Consider the following 17906-nt stretch of genomic DNA (forward strand, 5'->3'; position numbering starts at 1 on the left):
CCAAACTGTATGAAGATTCTCAGGGATGGATTCGTCCCAATCTAGTTTTTGTAGCCACAAATCTTGCAGCAACATTTTTGCTTTGGTGATCAGCGGGCAAAGAAGGCCCAGAGGATCGAAAAGCCTGGCAGTCACCGATAATATGTTCCGTTTTGTCGAGCGGAGATCTAGGAAGGAATTTTCCAACTGGAACTGAAATACATCTTCCTTCGGCAACCACATAACGCCGAGCGTTTTGGTTGGGTCTGAGTCGACTGTGGCTACTGGAATAACTGTGCTATCAAAAGCGGACAGTTCCGAGCAGTTCGAAAACCACTTTGCCAATTCGAAGCCTGCACTTTGAAGAACGTGCGACACTTCTGCTCGAAGCTTTTTTAGCTGTTCAACGCTTTCAGCACCAGTTAACATATCGTCGACATAAAAGTCGCTCCGAATAACTTCAGCAGCTGTTGGATGTGAGGAACGGACCATTTCACTCAGCCTTGTTAAACACCGCACCGCCAAGAACGGAGCTGGCGACGTGCCATACGTTACAGTGTTTAACCTGAAGATTTTCAAAGACTCAGACGGATCTCTTCGCCACACTATGAGCTGATAGTTTCTATCTGCTTCGTGCACCATCACCTGACGGTACATTTTTTTAATGTCTGCCGCTAAGGCGAACTTTCGCAAACGAAAACGAAGCAGCGTAGAATAAAGCTCCTCCTGAATTGTTGGACCGACCATTAAGGTATCATTCAACGCAATCTGAGTGGACGTGCGGCAAGAGGCATCGAAAACGACACGCAACTTGGTCGACGTGCTTTGAGGCCGCAGGACACACTGATGCGGAATAAAATAGTGTGGAGTATCTGGAATTTTGTTGTCCGTTGAGGACATGTGACCGAGCGAAACATACTCGTCCATAAATTCCAGATACATGCTTTTCATTTGAGGGTCTTTTGACAACCTCCTTTCAAGCGACAAAAAACGACGTTTCGCAATTTCATACGATGAGCCAAGATTTTTTGGGTCAGATTTAAAAGGTAACCGTACCTGAAATCGACCAGACGACAAGATTTTTGTATTATCAACAAAGTGTTGTTCACAAAGCTGTTGCTCAGGTGAGAGAACTTTCGAATTATTAGGCAAGTCCTCAATGGACCAAAACTTTTGTATCGTTGAGTCTATCGAAAGTAATTGTTCTTCTTGGCAACTTAAATTCACTGCTCCTTCTATACTCGTTGTAGGTTGAGTAGAGCATCTGCCTGACACTATCCAGCCGAGAAGCGTTTTTTGTAATGTGGGAGACTCAGGGCCTTGCTTTATTTGGCCCACCGACAATAAGTCGAAGAATGACTCTGCTCCAATTAGCATATCAATTTTTTGCGGCTTATGGAATTGAGGATCGGCCAATTGAATATTTTTGGGGACCCTCCACCCGCTGGTGTTCACCGCTTGATCGGGATGATAACCAGAAATCGATCCCAAGATCCAAAAATCTGCGGAAAACTCGCTACAATTGACACGCGACTTCACCACTGTATGAATTCTTTTCTTGGCACGCGCATTGGTGTCTCCAATGCCGCGCAAGACCATACACGTATCCTCTCGTCTGAGCTGTAGCTTTTGAGCTAGATCCTCAGTCACAAAGTTGACTTGTGACCCAGAATCTAACAATGCTCTTGCTAAAACGAAATCGCCACTTTTCGTTTTAACGCTCACGACTGCTGTTGCAAGAACCACTCTATCCGAAGCAGTCGCATGCATGGCATGCGAAGTGGAAGAGCTATCTTGAAGATGTGGTGGCTGAGAGGGTGGTGGTAACGCAAGATTTGTGCTAGCAGTATAAATATGTAGCAGTGTGTGATGAGAACGTTGGCACACGCTACATTTCTTTGCCTTACACTTCGCTACTGTGTGGCCTCGTCGAAGACAGTTTATGCACAAAGGCGCACCTTTAGCGAAGTCAAACCTTTGCTGCACTGACAAGGCAATATATGCCTGGCAATTGCCAATCGAATGGTCAGCTGAATTGCAAAATTGACAAAGGTTATTCTGTTCGTTTTTGGCAGCAACGAACGAATGATTTATCCTGCTAGCATTTTTTACTTTTTGAGTCTGAGTGTTATTGTTCGACTGGCTGCCCTTCGCTTGAGCTTTACTAGCTTCTTCAGCAACAATATGCTGGTAGCGTCTGTTAAGAGCAGTCTCACAATCTCGCCATAGTGGGAGCGTTGTGTAGTCGAGCTGCTCTTCCCACTTCTTTTTTGTGGTAGGATCGACTTTGCCCATAACTAAATAAATCAAAATGGCATTAGCGATTTTCTTGTCGTCACCAATTGACAGAAGTGAGTCATAGGTGGCCGACACTGTGTCGATCAGGCTTCTCAAAGCTGACGCAGATGGCTGGGAAATCTTTTGCAGATTGAAAAGTGTCGATATGTTATCGAAAAATATTAGGCAGTCATTATCGTACACCCGCTTTAGACTTTCAAGGGCTTTGCTATAATTGTCTTCCGTCACTTGGAAGGCGCGAACTGTGCCTAAAGCGTCACCAGCCAAACATGATATTAAGTGATTGAATTTTTCAATATCATGCAGTGTGTCATCATTGTGAACAAAAGTTTCAAAAAGACTCATGAAATTTTTAAATTCAGAATGCTTGCCGCTAAAAGTTGGAAGAGCGACCGCTGGCAATCGACACCTTGGCTTTTTTGAAGTAGGCGGTGCAATACCGTTTGCCGAACTTGAATTGTCGATGCTTTTTCTTCTTAGTTTTTCCAGCTGGCCTTTTAATAAGGATTTGGTCATAATGCAAGTTTCTTCCAACTCTTCACGGTAGTCATCTTCTGTATCTTTTGCTTCAATTTTGCTTTGCAATATATTTGCAGTTTCTATATGAGTTGTTAGAAGCTCTAACCTGCATTCTAACTCGATTGGCTCTAACGAAATCGAGCCTTCTTTTAATTGCCGTTGCATACGACATATACTCCTCATACAGCCCTCGCGCTTCCTTTTAAGTTCTTCGATCAAGTCCTTACTCATATTGATTTAAGGTTTTAAACTTTGATCGAAGGAAAATTGTCGAGTGACAAACGAGAAATCGAAAATAATATGCTGTTCTCAGCAAGTGTAGGGGAGCGCAACAGATGGTCGTCTAGCAGTGCGAACGAAAACGAGAAGAACTGCAGTTGACTGACCGTCGAAGGCAACACTTTTGGAAGCAGCAGCGAAAGTGGCGACAAACGAAAAGAATAATTCTAATACAAATGCCTTGTGTGCGTTAGCAGAACAGCTAATTCTTATGCATGTATTATGCGAAGCGCAGGCAAACAAAAAAATGCAGCAGCTTAAGCGCGAACACGACAGCAATGTATTAGCTATGTTATGTATGCGAGTATGTCGGTATATATTTACATATGTAATAACGACAACGGCGAATTTGATGAGAACAACGAGAGCAAGCAACAAACGAAAACTGCCGACGGTTGGCTGAGATTGACGTGGGGGGGATGCCGTGTGTAAAAGTGGCTATGTATATTTATGTATGTATGTATGTATGTATGTATGTATAATAAAATCAAACGACAATAAATTGGCACTTTAAATAATTGCCTATAGCGGTTCACTTTTATTTAATATTAGTACGACATGCGATTTATATTTGTGTTAATTATGCTCAACTATCTACCGTATTATATTATGGTCACGTATGTGCCAAAGGTTGAAAGTTGAAGGCCGAAATAAGCAATTCGCTGGTTAAATTCCACTTTCAAACTTTAGCACAGTACCTGTGAAGTCGACTTTGGCTCAGGAACTTCCCTTTGGTCGACTTGACTCATCCTCCAATAATCCAGTTGACGTGACAGCAACACACACACTCCCCAGTGCAGCAACAACAACACGACCGACGCGGTTCCGCACAAATTAAAGTTTTTAATTTAAAAAAAACAAGCAAGTCCCTGCTCGGGCGCCAATGGTCGATTTCAGGTACGGTTACCTTTTAAATCTGACCCAAAAAATCTTGGCTCATCGTATGAAATTGCGAAACGTCGTTTTTTGTCGCTTGAAAGGAGGTTGTCAAAAGACCCTCAAATGAAAAGCATGTATCTGGAATTTATGGACGAGTATGTTTCGCTCGGTCACATGTCCTCAACGGACAACAAAATTCCAGATACTCCACACTATTTTATTCCGCATCAGTGTGTCCTGCGGCCTCAAAGCACGTCGACCAAGTTACGTGTCGTTTTCGATGCCTCTTGCCGCACGTCCACTCAGATTGCGTTGAATGATACCTTAATGGTCGGTCCAACAATTCAGGAGGAGCTTTATTCTACGCTGCTTCGTTTTCGTTTGCGAAAGTTCGCCTTAGCGGCAGACATTAAAAAAATGTACCGTCAGGTGATGGTGCACGAAGCAGATAGAAACTATCAGCTCATAGTGTGGCGAAGAGATCCGTCTGAGTCTTTGAAAATCTTCAGGTTAAACACTGTAACATATGGCACGTCGCCAGCTCCGTTCTTGGCGGTGCGGTGTTTAACAAGGCTGAGTGAAATGGTCCGTTCCTCACATCCAACAGCTGCTGAAGTTATTCGGAGCGACTTTTATGTCGACGATATGTTAACTGGTGCTGAAAGCGTTGAACAGCTAAAAAAGCTTCGAGCAGAAGTGTCGCACGTTCTTCAAAGTGCAGGCTTCGAATTGGCAAAGTGGTTTTCGAACTGCTCGGAACTGTCCGCTTTTGATAGCACAGTTATTCCAGTAGCCACAGTCGACTCAGACCCAACCAAAACGCTCGGCGTTATGTGGTTGCCGAAGGAAGATGTATTTCAGTTCCAGTTGGAAAATTCCTTCCTAGATCTCCGCTCGACAAAACGGAACATATTATCGGTGACTGCCAGGCTTTTCGATCCTCTGGGCCTTCTTTGCCCACTGATCACCAAAGCAAAAATGTTGCTGCAAGATTTGTGGCTACAAAAACTAGATTGGGACGAATCCATCCCTGAGAATCTTCATACAGTTTGGGACTCATTTAAGCAGAATTTGTTGAACCTCAGCGATATTCAAGTCCCTAGATTCGTCCATACAGATACGCAGTCACCCATTCAAATACATGCGTTCGCCGATGCCTCAATGCGAGCTTATGGCGCCTGTATTTATGTTCGTGTTTCGACTGCGAATGGTTGGAAAGTGTCACTTTTGACCTCAAAATCCAAAGTAGCTCCACTCAAGACGAAAACTTTGCCTCGTCTTGAGCTGTGTGCAGCTCACCTTCTCGCAGATCTTTTTCGTCAAGTCCGCCCGTTGCTTAATTCTCCAATAGACAAGATAGTTATGTGGACTGACTCGGAAATAACGCTCCACTGGATCAAGTCGCATCCGTCGGCATGGTCAGTTTTCGTTTCAAACAGGGTTTCTCAAATCCAAGAGTGGTCCGAGAATGCAACGTGGCGACATGTCCCAACGAAATCCAACCCAGCAGACATCGTGTCCAGAGGATGTAATGTAGACGAGTTGCGTAGCTCCATTTGGTTTACAGGGCCACCCTTCCTCATGGAATCGGAAGAAAATTGGCCTGTGAATGCTCACTTCGAGCCGCCTAAAAATTCAGCTGCCCTAGAAATTCGTAAGTCTGCTGTAGTTTTACTCGCAGATCGGCAAGCCAATTATATTCTCGAAGTTATCGAAAGCTACTCGTCACATTCAAAATTGCTGAGGGTGTTCGTTTGGGTTTTTCGATTTATACAAAGGTGCAGAAAAGTCTCGAAGCCCTTTGATCCTATAGCCAAGCCAAGCGAACTCAATTTGGTATTCAACAAAATTGTTCAAGTCATCCAGAACAATGAGTTCGGTGACGAAATCGACAAGGTTCGAAAAAAGAGAACACTTAACGCTAACTTACAGCGTCTGAGTCCATTTCTACATGAGTTTAGAGAAGACGGTTTCTTGTTTTCCTTGCTGAGAGTGGGGGGAAGATTATTAAATGCTCCTATCCCGTATGAAGCCAAGTTTCCGTTGTTGCTTTCTAAAAAGTCGCAATTCATAAGATCGTACGTATCTTATTTGCATGTGTCAAATTGCCATGCTGGCCCTAGATCGCTGGTGAGCCTGCTTCGTGAGCGAGTTTGGCTGGTTAACGCTCAGGAAGTGTGTCGCCGAACAGTACGTTCGTGCATCCTCTGCTTCAAATGGAAGCCCCGGTTGGCCTCCCAAGTAATGGGAAATCTTCCGGCAGACAGGCTCCAGCCGTTCCACCCGTTCGAAGTATGTGGTGTTGATTTTTGTGGCCCTATAAGCACAACGCTCCGCATCCGTGGCAAGCCACCGTATAAGTCGTACGTGGCTCTTTTCGTTTGTTTTGCCTCGAAAGCGGTTCACTTAGAGCTTGTATCAGATCTAACCACTGATGCTTTTCTCTTGGCTTTTGAAAGGTTCGTCGGCAGGAGAGGCGTCCCTCGCAAAGTTTACTGCGACAACGCAACGAACTTCGTGGGAGCCGACAGGAAGCTGCAGGAGTTCCGAGCAAGATGGGAGAAGGAGGCGGAAGGCGTACGCGAATTCGCATCAAGAAAAGGATGCGAGTTTGCGTACATACCACCCAGAGCGCCTCACTTCGGCGGTCTATGGGAGGCAGGTGTCAAGTCTGCAAAGCACCTGTTCCTACGGACGGTGGGCAATGCGCTCCTGACCGCAGAAGAGCTCGGAACACTCCTGGCGAGCGTCGAGGCCGTGCTGAACTCTCGGCCACTGGGACCACTCAGCGCGGACCCCAGCGACGGCGAGGCGCTAACCCCGGGCCACTTTCTGATCGGGCGGCCTCTTCTGGCGACTCCAGCTCCACCGCTCCCGGACATCGACAGCCAAACCTGCTTAAGGCGATGGCGCAATGCCTCGTGTCTCAAGCACAGGTTTTGGCAGCGATGGTCCCGGGAGTACATTTCGAGCCTCCAGGTGCGAGCGAAGTGGTTCCAGGAGGAACCCAACGTCGTCGTGGGACAACTCGTCGTGGTGGCCGAAGACAACGTGCCGCCACAAAAGTGGATACTTGGCAGGGTCACCACAACTCACGCCGGGACAGACGGGAAGGTGCGGGTGGCCGACGTCGCCACGAGTAGTGGCAATCTACGGAGGGCTATTCATCGGCTGGCGCCATTGCCCGTTGAAGGACGATGTCCCTCCAAGGGGGCCGGTGTTGGCGCAGATGCTGCTTTAGATTAAGATAGTTTAAGAGAATTATTTGAATTTTAGTTTAGGGCGAAAAGAGAGCGCGAGAGCGGCCGTTTGCGGACGTCGCCTCGCGCCCTTTTTTCGCCGCCTTAGGCTTAGTTTAGCATGTAAGCCTAATTTGAAGTCAGTTGCAAAATAGAACCATATACAAACACAATTGTCGCCAAATCGTTCGCATTTCCGCATTAAAAAGTTAAAAGCAAGCGTCCCATTCTTTCTTTGTTTTTAATAATTTATATAAAATAATATAAATTTTCAGTTACTAATGAAAACTCTAATGCCAAATGTACTAAACAAAGAAAAAATTACTTTTAAAAATGTCAAATAATTTTTAATTAATTAACATTTCTTGCTCTGTCAGTGCAAGATGAATGAACATACATACATACATAGATGTGTACATGTACATAGATGTGTACATACATATGTATGTGTGTACATTCACATATTAGTGTCTCACATTTTGTTTTGGCTATTTCAATCGTTTGCACGCAACTACACGAACAGCTGTTTGTATGTGTGTGTGTGTGTATACTTAGTTGTCCCCAACTGTTTGATATTTTGTATTGTTTGTTCTGCCTGCATTTGTAGAATGCATATTTTGAAAATCCTTGAAGGCAAAGTTATAGATTTAGTTAAGTAGATTATATTATCCAAATTTGACCTCGATCGGACGAAATTTATAACACAAACTTTTCATTTTAAAAAATGAATACATATTAAAACCCCAATAATTCAACCTCCAACACACATTTCAAACAAGTAAAAAAGCTAAAGTCGGGTGTCCCGACTTTGAAATACTCTGTACATATGTTTACAATAATTATAGAAAATAAAAAAATAAAAAAAAAATTGGATCGATTTCACCTCTCTCGGTATTCGAATTCACGTAAAGGGTTTATAATTGCACATTTACATAGCAATTGCGTCTGTGTGAGTGTATGTATGTCTATGCGCATCAATTCGTGTCTGTGTAAGCATTTTCGGAGACTATCTCGGAGACTTTAACACCTAGGAACACCAAATTTTAGTCCCAGATGCCTTATGTGAATACGCAGAAAATGTATATTTTGGAATACCCCTCCCTCCCCCCTCTACCACGCAAATCGTAACTCCCGTAATTCTTGGAATTTCCAACTAAAATGGAAATACTCCCAGTTGGTTATTATGTGTCCGTTTGCCAAGTTTCATCATGATAGACCGATTTAACAAGAAGTTATAGCCATAAATATATTTGCTGCTGCAGCGCTGCTCAAGCGCTGCCCGCGGCTGTTGTTGATGTTGTTTGGTTGACTGCGAAAATGCTTACACAGCCACGAATAGATGCGCATAGGCATACATACACTCACACAGACGCAATTGCTATGTAAATGTGCAATTATAAACCCTTTACGTGAATTCGAATACCGAGAGAGGTGAAATCGATCCAATTTTTTTTTTATTTTTTTATTTTCTATAATTATTGTAAACATATGTACAGAGTATTTCAAAGTCGGGACATCCGACTTTAGCTTTTTTACTTGTTTTTGTATTCTTTTATAGATTATAAAAACCAAATTTGAAGTTGATTGGTGGAAAACTGAAGATTTTTCAAACAAACTTTGGAGCTCGTTTTCCCCTCTTTGGAGCTCGAGTTTTCCAAAATCCCTTCTTAGTGCGCACCTACACTATGATAGGATACTTGAGCCCAAATTTCAGCTTCCTAGCTTTTACCGTTTCGGCTGTGGGCTGTTGACGTGGTTTCCTTTTGTGCCCCAACTTTTTTTTTTCAGGCCCCAAGAAAAATTTCAAAAAACCAAGTATGCAGTTTTACTTGGAAGTTTGAAGTTAATCAGATGTAAATTGTAGATTTTTATACCCTGTACCCAAAGGGTACAAGGGTATATTAGTTTTGTGCGAGTGCACATGGAACACACAGAAGGAGGCTTGGTAGACCCCACAAAGTATATATATTCTTGATCAGCATGACAAGCCGAATCGATATAGCCATGTCCGTCTGTCTGTATGAACGCAAGGATCTCAGAAAGTATAAGAGCTAGAATAACGAAACTTGGTACACACATTCTCCTGAGCCCGAGAAAGGACCGGCAGAAGGAGCACGATTGATACTCTTAGCGACGAGGAACGCCAGCTCATGCGCATATTGGCAGACAGATAGAACGTGACAAGTTCCCGAAAAATTTTAGTACAAGTGTTCCATTTTGTAAGACAGCTTCTGCAATTTGTCAGTGGGGAAGTCCGAGTTGGCCATCACCAACGCCATCTCGGTAGAAGAGAATGCGTTCCTGCAACTCACCGTCGTGCTCCCGATATGCTTCTAAAGGTAATGTGATGTTCATACATTTTTTTTTTTAATTTTATTCTTTTATTTAACAGTTGAGCTGACTCAACTAGTATTACATTTGGTTTTAATGCAGAAATAAATGAAGTAAATTCAGAAATGAGGAATATATTTTATTTCGTTAAAATTGGTTCGAACCATCGAAATGTTGAAATAATGGTAAATCATATAAAATCATAATAATCAACTTCATAGCCATTGGCCGGCCCTGTTGTCAAAATAAATTCAATGGTTGGCATACATATTATTTATGTAATAGTAGGTCCTTCGATTCTAAAGGAAGTAAAGCTGGTTCTCTAGACCGGATGAAGGAGCACGATTGATACTCTCGGCGACGAGAAACGCCAGCTTATGTGCATATTGGCAGACAGAAGGAACGCGACAAGTTCCCGAAAAATTGTAATACATGTGTGTCATTTTGTAAGTTAACATCTGCAGTTTGTCGGCAGAGAGGCCGATTTTGTTATAAATTATGTTATAATTTGTTGGGGATACGGTGCCTTGGCTTACGGACTGCGACACCAGGAAGAAGTCGTAGCGATCTGGTAGGGTTATTATGTCATCAACAATAGTGCCTGGGGCGGGGTTGCGCTTATTCACAAAATATCGAGTATTAATTCGTTTCGTTACAACAATGAATGCTAAACGGCACCCTTCCGGCTTGCCAGCTGCCTTGTAAATATCGTCCAGTTTGGTCTGCAGCAGCTTCACTTCGATGTTGACAACCTGATGGAGTTGGCCATCACCAACGCCATCGCGGTAGAAGATAATGCGTTCCGGCAACTCACCGTGGTTCTGTCGATATGATTTTATGGCTAATGTCATGTTCATAGCCATCTGATCCGACAACTCTTGGCCCTTCATGTGCTCAGTAACCGCTGAAAAGAAACGCCCTGAGGTCCTTATGTCCATGGTGGCCACTAATGCGCCGTATGATTTGCTTTTGTTTTTCGAAGAGTGGCAGACATCAAAGCCGACAGTCATTAAGCCGCGCAGCGGCAACTCGACCAACCACGGAATTCCCATCAATTTTGCATTCATTTGAATTACGACTTTAGTGGCAATTGACATAAGGCCGCCGCTTTTCTCTTGACGTGGGGCAATAACTCTTAAGGTAACAACTTGTGATGGCACCGGACGGTCCACACAAGCCCGTTTTTTAATACAGGCATACCTACGCAGAGAAAAAACAGTTGGCAAAAAACAAACAACTTTGAAGTGAAATTGCTTCATACTTTTCCTCATTGCTGGTCTTCAGCACTATCATCACAATCTCAGGGTCCATGGATGCAGCCTTATCAATTGCCTGGGAATATGAGCTATTACGGTCATCCTGAATCTCGTGGCTGTAAATATTAATAAACGCAACTGAAAACTGTGAAGCTATGCTATGTATGTCTTCACTTCAATATCGATACGTACTACCGAGGTTCACTAATCATCATTTTCATGCCGGCAGCTGCACGAATACAAAGCTTCACGAAGTGTTGGGTTTCCCGCAGGTTACGATTTGGTGTTATCACAATCCAACGCTTAATGTTAACGTGTCTAAACATCGCGTTGTTGCGGAACTCGCCTGTCCAATCAGCGCGATGGTCGCAAAGGTATTGCTTCTGGTTGCCAAAATGAATTCTCTCGGGCATCAGAACGCGAGCGGGTACCTCAACTAGATTCTTGTCTAGATCTATATTCCATGATTTCAAAACATCCACGCTCTGCGCCGATGTCAACAAGCGCCGATTAAAAACACGCAGGCGCTCAATGCGCCTCTCAGGCGTCAATCGAGTATGTTCGCTCATTGCTCTCATTAATCTGGTAAAAGAAACATTGATAATAGTGACAGCTAATAGGTGCGTACCAATTTGACTAACCTGAAATCAGCCCGCATTGCATCGGTCATGCCGGTAGCCCGTGCCAGCTCTGGGATCAACATAATAAGTTGATCCAATCCTCCACGAATGTTCTTATCGGTTGGATGAGAAACAACAAGCGGTTGTTTAAGGTCCCGTATGGTGATATTATAGCGCTAAAATGACACTTAATTGTGTATTTGAGGTTTAACTTAGAAGAAAAATATATGGGAAACTACTTAAGACATCTCGATAAGACTCTGTGGCAACTCAAAAATCTATTTTTTTAAACAAAAGTGTTGACATATTAATGTGGAATACTTTTTATGGGGAGGTTTCCTAGGTATATTAAACATGGTAAGATATAATGAAGCAATGCATTGAATACCTTTTTGTAATATTGATCATATGAAATATCCCCATCCTTAGTGGAGAATACAGACAATGGGGAGGCGCTATAATCCACATCGTCCACACGATACGTCTTGTTATTGTAATCTGTCAACACAACCATTCCTGCAATGAATAAATGAAAAGAGACACCAATTTTGATTTGAAAACAAGAGGTACGCTACAGTCAAGCAAGCCCGACAGTGTAATACCCTGTACCCAGGTAAACTTCCGTCACTGAGTTATATGCGCTCATAGCACAGCAAAAAGAGGAAGAAGAAGAGCGAACTTGTTGCTTAAGTTTGGGGGGGGGGGGGGGGGGGGGTTGTACTGGCGATAATGCTAATAACTTTTTTTTAAATTGACAGAATTGAATAAAATTTTAGATAATTATATATAAATGATATGTGCAAAGTTTTTTTTAGGTAGCATTTGAAATGTGGACGCTATTAACGAAATTCTGTAGCGGGGGAAATGGGGCGAAATTCCAAAAAATAAAATAAACTCGTCCTTTCTCGGACATGGATGCCAACTTTGGTTATTCTAGCTTTTATAGTTTTTGAGGTCCTTGCGTTCATCCAGACGGACGGACGGACATGTCTAGATCGATTTCTCTTGCCATGCTGATTCAGAATATATATACTTTATGGGGTCGGAGGATGCTTCCTTCTGCATGTTACATACTTTGCACAAACCTAATATACCCTTTTTACCCTACGGGTACAGGGTATAAAAAGTAACCTGAACTTGTAACGCTAGGATAAGGTTAATAAATAAATAAATTAGATTTTCGTTGCGCGTGCCTATTGCAATTAACTGTGATATGCATCAGAGTGGGAAGTGCCTCATGCTTCAATGAATGAAATATAAGAATAAACATTTTTGCAACATATTTTTGGAATACAACTACGTAAAAAATTCAAATTACTCGTTTTTATAGCCTGTACCCGAAGGGTAAAAGGCTGTACTTGTTTCGTGCGAATATTTGTAACAGACAGAAGGAGGCTTTGCAGAATCCACAAAGTATATATATATTATTGATCAGGGTGACAAGCCGAGTCGATATAGCCATGTCCGTCCGTCTATATGAGCGCAAGGATCTGAAAAGATACAAGAGGTAGAATAACCAAACTTGGTATCCAGGTTCCCCTAAGCCCTAGGCAGGAAAAGTTTATTTTTTTATTCTGATACCCCCCCCCCCCCTCTCCACAATTCGTGTTGTTTTTTATAACTTCCGCAACACGCATATGATATTTTGAATATTACCAGGAGGGGATGGGTTGGCGTACGTTTTTATTACACCATACTTTAGTCGTTTTCTCGGACATATAAACATATTTAAACACTCACCCACTACTTCTTTGCGGAAAGCACTGCGAAAATCCTCGTAGTCACGGATGCAATCCGATAGAATGTGGTACAATGTGTCAATTCTCATTACTTTATGAGCGACTTCAGTGCACAGTAAAATGTCGGTTTCGTGCTGACGAATCGAAGTTTGATAGCCAGGCCAGATCTCCATGCGGTAGTTCTCCAAAGTAATCTTCGAACATAAAAACATTAATTAGTGCTAACGCAATTGGAAACTAATTTTTCCAACATACCTTTGCCATAGGGTCGAAAAAATTGCGCGATACAAGTTCAAGCTTCAATCCCTCCATAGCCCGACGAAGAATCAAATTCAGCACTTGGAACTGCTGAATATCGGCCGTTTCAACAGTGCCAGCAGCTTTAATTTTAATGTAGATAGTTTCGTCGGCTCGATTTTTTGTCACCAACTCCAAAGCATAAACACTATTTTGAGGGCATTCAAACTGCTTGACACAGAATAGAATAGAGCCGTCAAAAATATATCCACCTAACAGGGAGCGATGCTCGTTCAAGTAGGCACGACGCAAACGAGTGTTATCGACGTCCGGAGAAAAATCAACACGGTATTGGTAAATTGTCCATTCTGGACGCTTCAAAATTTTAAAGTAATTAGTTTGCACAGTTATTTGAGTCCCAGAAGTGCCCGATTTAGTAACAACGTCACTGGGACGGGAAAGGACAACGTCGGTAATTACACGTCGGCCACGTACGGAGCCGCGAGAATCACCAGCCATTTCTGTTCAAAAGAGAATAAAAAACAGAAGTTTTAATTTTTAATTGCGACAAGAACAAACAGATCAGCACAACTAGCCTTCAGTGCGCTGGGGCCCAGGTGCGCATGCTTGAACAGTTTCTGAACGGGACGAACCCTGTGAGTTTCCACTTGAATCTTTTTCTTGGCGATCTGAACATCGTATAGTTTCCCCAGATTGAGGACCTTGCCCCTGCAAAAGTAAAAGCAAAACACCCAAATTATATACATTTTTATGAAGTAAATTCAAAATAACTATCAAATAAAAGAGACAATCTATTTATTTGCAGATTCAATTGAATTAATACTCAAAACCTTAAATTTTAATTGTTTATAAATACAGCAAGTTAATACTTTCCATGCAACATATTGGAATAGTCACAAATCCCTTAACATGGGCACCACTTATTCAGGCCTTTTAGCTCATGAAAAATATTGTATATGTATTCATTATGGGTTTGAAGATTCTTCCTTCTGCATGTTACGTGCTTTGCACAAACCTTACCTTTCTGGGCATTAAGAGGAGGTGGAAGTGTATTGCCTCGGCTGCCAAACACACGGACATCATAACAACATGAATAAGGAATTTAAATAAACGCAATAACGTAAAAGCAATTGAAACAAAAAAGACCGTCTTATTTCCTGCAGGCATAAAGGATACCAACTTCTGACAAATCTTTACAGGAATGTTGTACCACTATTTTCCCATAAAACCTACAAATTCATAGGCAGATCAATGAGATGACCCTAAAAGTTCGTAACAAATGCTCTCAAACTAGGCAAATCGATGGAAACACGAGGAGTACCAATAAAGACTTTAATACTATAGTACCCGACAACCGCATCGTTGCATTAGCTGACCGCAACTGAAAAAAAAAGTTCTCACACCTATTATTCCGTCCAGGTGTGTATTCATACAAACATACATATATATGTACATGTTTTAATTAATTGCACAATCTAGGGACGTAATGTGAATTTTGTTGTCGTTGGCTTTTCACATGACCTTCCTTTAACTATTCTACTTGGCTAAACATTGTAAATCGTAACACAGTAAAGATTTGTACATATGTATGTATGTATGTATATACATGTATATACATATGTACACACACATATGAAAACGTCAAGTTGGATTCATGGTATGTATTGATATTTACATGCATACATATGTATGTATGTATTTCAGGAACTACATACATATGTATGTACATACATATATACATACATACATATGTACGTTTAGACTTTTTTCGTAGGCTGTAGCTAGCACTCGCAAGAATTATACAGCGATCATACAAAGTCACACACATGTACATACATACGAGTGCTTTATTTTATGATTGCGTGAAGAAATTTTGTTAATATATATGTATGTATGTACATGCATATGTAAATGTACATACGTACATATGCATTCACATATGTAACTGTTAAAAATGCCTTCCCTTTGTACAAGATGCTGCACATATGTATGTATGTATATGTACATGTGCACATGTGTGTATATACCATTCAGCTTAAACGTGCATATTGACGGCAATTAACGGTTGATACTCTCTATTCCTCCATTTTCTTTTATTTCACGCTGCGTGTCGCAGGAATTTCAAGAATAAATAAAATCTTTGTGTGGTGTGAATTATTTAAACACCGGAATAACCCCCATACATACATGCTATACATATATATAAATATATATGAACAGGACAATTGCTATTAGTTTTATAATACATATATTCTAGTAAAGTAGATTTCTTGTTCGTATATTTGCTTACCAAGTTATGAGCAAGCCCCTGATTTCTTTCCTTCCTTCGTTTATTCCCGCGGCCTGCGCCTCGAGAATACCCAGCGGTCGAAGGAAAATTGTTCATTCTCTTCTATAACTTATTTAAACTTTCAACTGAAACTCCTCGCACAACTTTTTACTTGGACATCCACGCCGAACAACGAATCAAATACCAATGAAGGAATCAAAGTCTAGAAGTAGCGATGAAAACTGAAACGGTTATTCGCTTTTTGTCAATTAGTCGACGTCTTGTTATTCTCACTCATTTATACCCTGTACCCAAAGGGTGAAATGGTATACTAGGTTAGTGCGAATGTATGTAACAGGGAGAAGGAGGCGTGGCAGACCCCACAAAGTATATATATTCTTAATCAGGATGACAAAACGAGTCGATGTATCCCTGTCCGTGTGTCTGTACGAACGGAAGGATTTCAGAAAGTATATTTATATTTATTTTTCTATTTATTCTATTGAAATTGTACATGTCCACTTATGTATGTATGTATGTTTGTGTTGAATATTTTCTATATAACTTAATTAATTAATGAACTTTTTTAAATAATTTTTTTATATCCCTTTTTTGTGGAGAGTACAGGGTATTTTACTGTCGGGCTTGCTCAACTGTAGCGTTCTATTTTGTTTTGTTGTTGGTCTTCACATGATCTTCCTTTGACATTCTATTTCGTTGAGCATTATGTAGCGTAACACAGTATACATACATACATATATACACACAATCATGCATAGGAAATCGTCCATTTGGATGCATGGCATGGGCGTAGGCAGCTTTACCAAAGAGGGCGCCAAAAAATTAAAAGATTGATTAAAACGGCCTTCCCTGCCGCACCCCCTGCCTACGCCCTTAATGCATGGTATGCGTTAATATGTACATACATATGTACATGTACATATGTATGTACTTGTAGGTACGTTCAAACTTTTGGCGTGGGCTGTAGCTGTTACTAGCAAAAAAAACTATATTCATACATACATCGGCAAACATACATACATATGTACATATGCATGTATATACACGCATGTATGCATGTTTCCTTGATTGCACGGATAATTTTGTTGATAAATATATGTACATTCATGAATACACACATACATACATATGTATGTATGTACATTCGAACAACTGTTAAAAGTGCCTTTACTCTTGACTATGTATGAAAGTAAGCACATAATGTTACATACATACATACAAGATACTGTACAAATGAATGCCATGCCATTCAGATCCAACGCGCAGAAATGACGGCAAGTAACGGTTGTTGTTAAAACACGTTGAAAAAATACATAAACATATATGTACGTACATATTTATATATATGTACATATGTATGTACGTGGACAATTTTATAACAAAGCCTTCACAATAGTTGTATTTTTTGTAGTTTGCTTACCAAAGTATGAGTAAGCGCCTGATTTCTTTCCTTCCTTTGTTTATTCCCGCGGCCTGCGCCTCGAGAATACCCAGCGGTCGAAGGAAAATTGTTCATTCTCTTCTATAACTTATTTAAACTTTCAACTGAAACTCCCCGCACAACTTTTTATTTGGACATCCACGCCGAACAACGAATCAAATACCAATGAAGGAATCAAAGCCTAGTAGTAGCGATGAGAACTGAAACGGTTATTCGCTTTTTGTCGATTAGTCGACGTCTTGTTATTCTCACTCATTTATACCCTGTACCCAAAGGGTGAACGGCTATACTAGTTTTGTGCGAATGTATGTAACAGACAGAAGGAGGCGTGGCAGACCCCACAAAGTATATACAGCTGTTGACAACTAATTAACAACGATGGTGCCGGTTGAGAATTTCATCATTTTTCTCCTTTTTATAATGTGCTTCATAAAATGTTTACATATTCTATATGTGAGACCTATGAACTTAAAAACAAACCACAGTTGAGTTCAAATTTCTAACTCAAATATTTTTTATGAGTGATTTCCTGCCCATACCACGGGTTTGACCGAGACAACTAATTAACAACGTACACTTAATTAGTAAAAAAAATATGAAAACTTAAGGAAAAATTCAATAAAATTATAGTTTTAGATTTTACAACATTAATATTTGGTGGGAAAGCCTTTCTGCTTTAATACAGCTGTTCATCGGCGCTGCAATGACATTATAAAGCTCTAGCATCTTATCCTTAATTTTTTGGAATGATTTGTTCAAATTTGTTGCATTCTGGTGG

The 17906-nt window shown here is 41.2% G+C and overlaps 1 protein-coding gene across 2 annotated transcripts; it reads right to left on the reverse strand.

Moving 5' to 3' along the window:
* Positions 1-9642: 9642 nt before the first annotated feature.
* LOC115629233 (protein aubergine-like) lies at positions 9643-17255 on the reverse strand. Of its 2 annotated transcripts, none has more exons than XM_030525646.1 (9): positions 17108-17255; positions 13973-14105; positions 13395-13897; positions 13141-13333; positions 11789-11916; positions 11422-11576; positions 10973-11362; positions 10786-10896; positions 9643-10724 (listed from the first exon to the last, which is right to left on the reverse strand). In XM_030525646.1, exons 1-9 carry the CDS (start codon positions 17201-17203, stop codon positions 9824-9826), a joined length of 2610 nt encoding a protein of 869 aa, XP_030381506.1. In that variant the 5' UTR covers positions 17204-17255; the 3' UTR covers positions 9643-9823. The 2 variants fall into 2 exon arrangements, with proteins under 2 accessions (XP_030381506.1, XP_030381505.1); XM_030525645.1 differs by lacking the exon at positions 17108-17255 and adding an exon at positions 15688-15835 and having other exon boundaries at positions 9824-10724.
* Between the last annotated feature and the right edge of the window lie 651 nt (positions 17256-17906).

Source organism: Scaptodrosophila lebanonensis, unplaced genomic scaffold (genome assembly GCF_003285725.1).
Source record: "Scaptodrosophila lebanonensis strain 11010-0011.00,11010-0021.00 unplaced genomic scaffold, SlebRS2 tig00000138-arrow-arrow-pilon, whole genome shotgun sequence".
In the NCBI taxonomy this organism is placed as follows: domain Eukaryota; kingdom Metazoa; phylum Arthropoda; class Insecta; order Diptera; family Drosophilidae; genus Scaptodrosophila; species Scaptodrosophila lebanonensis.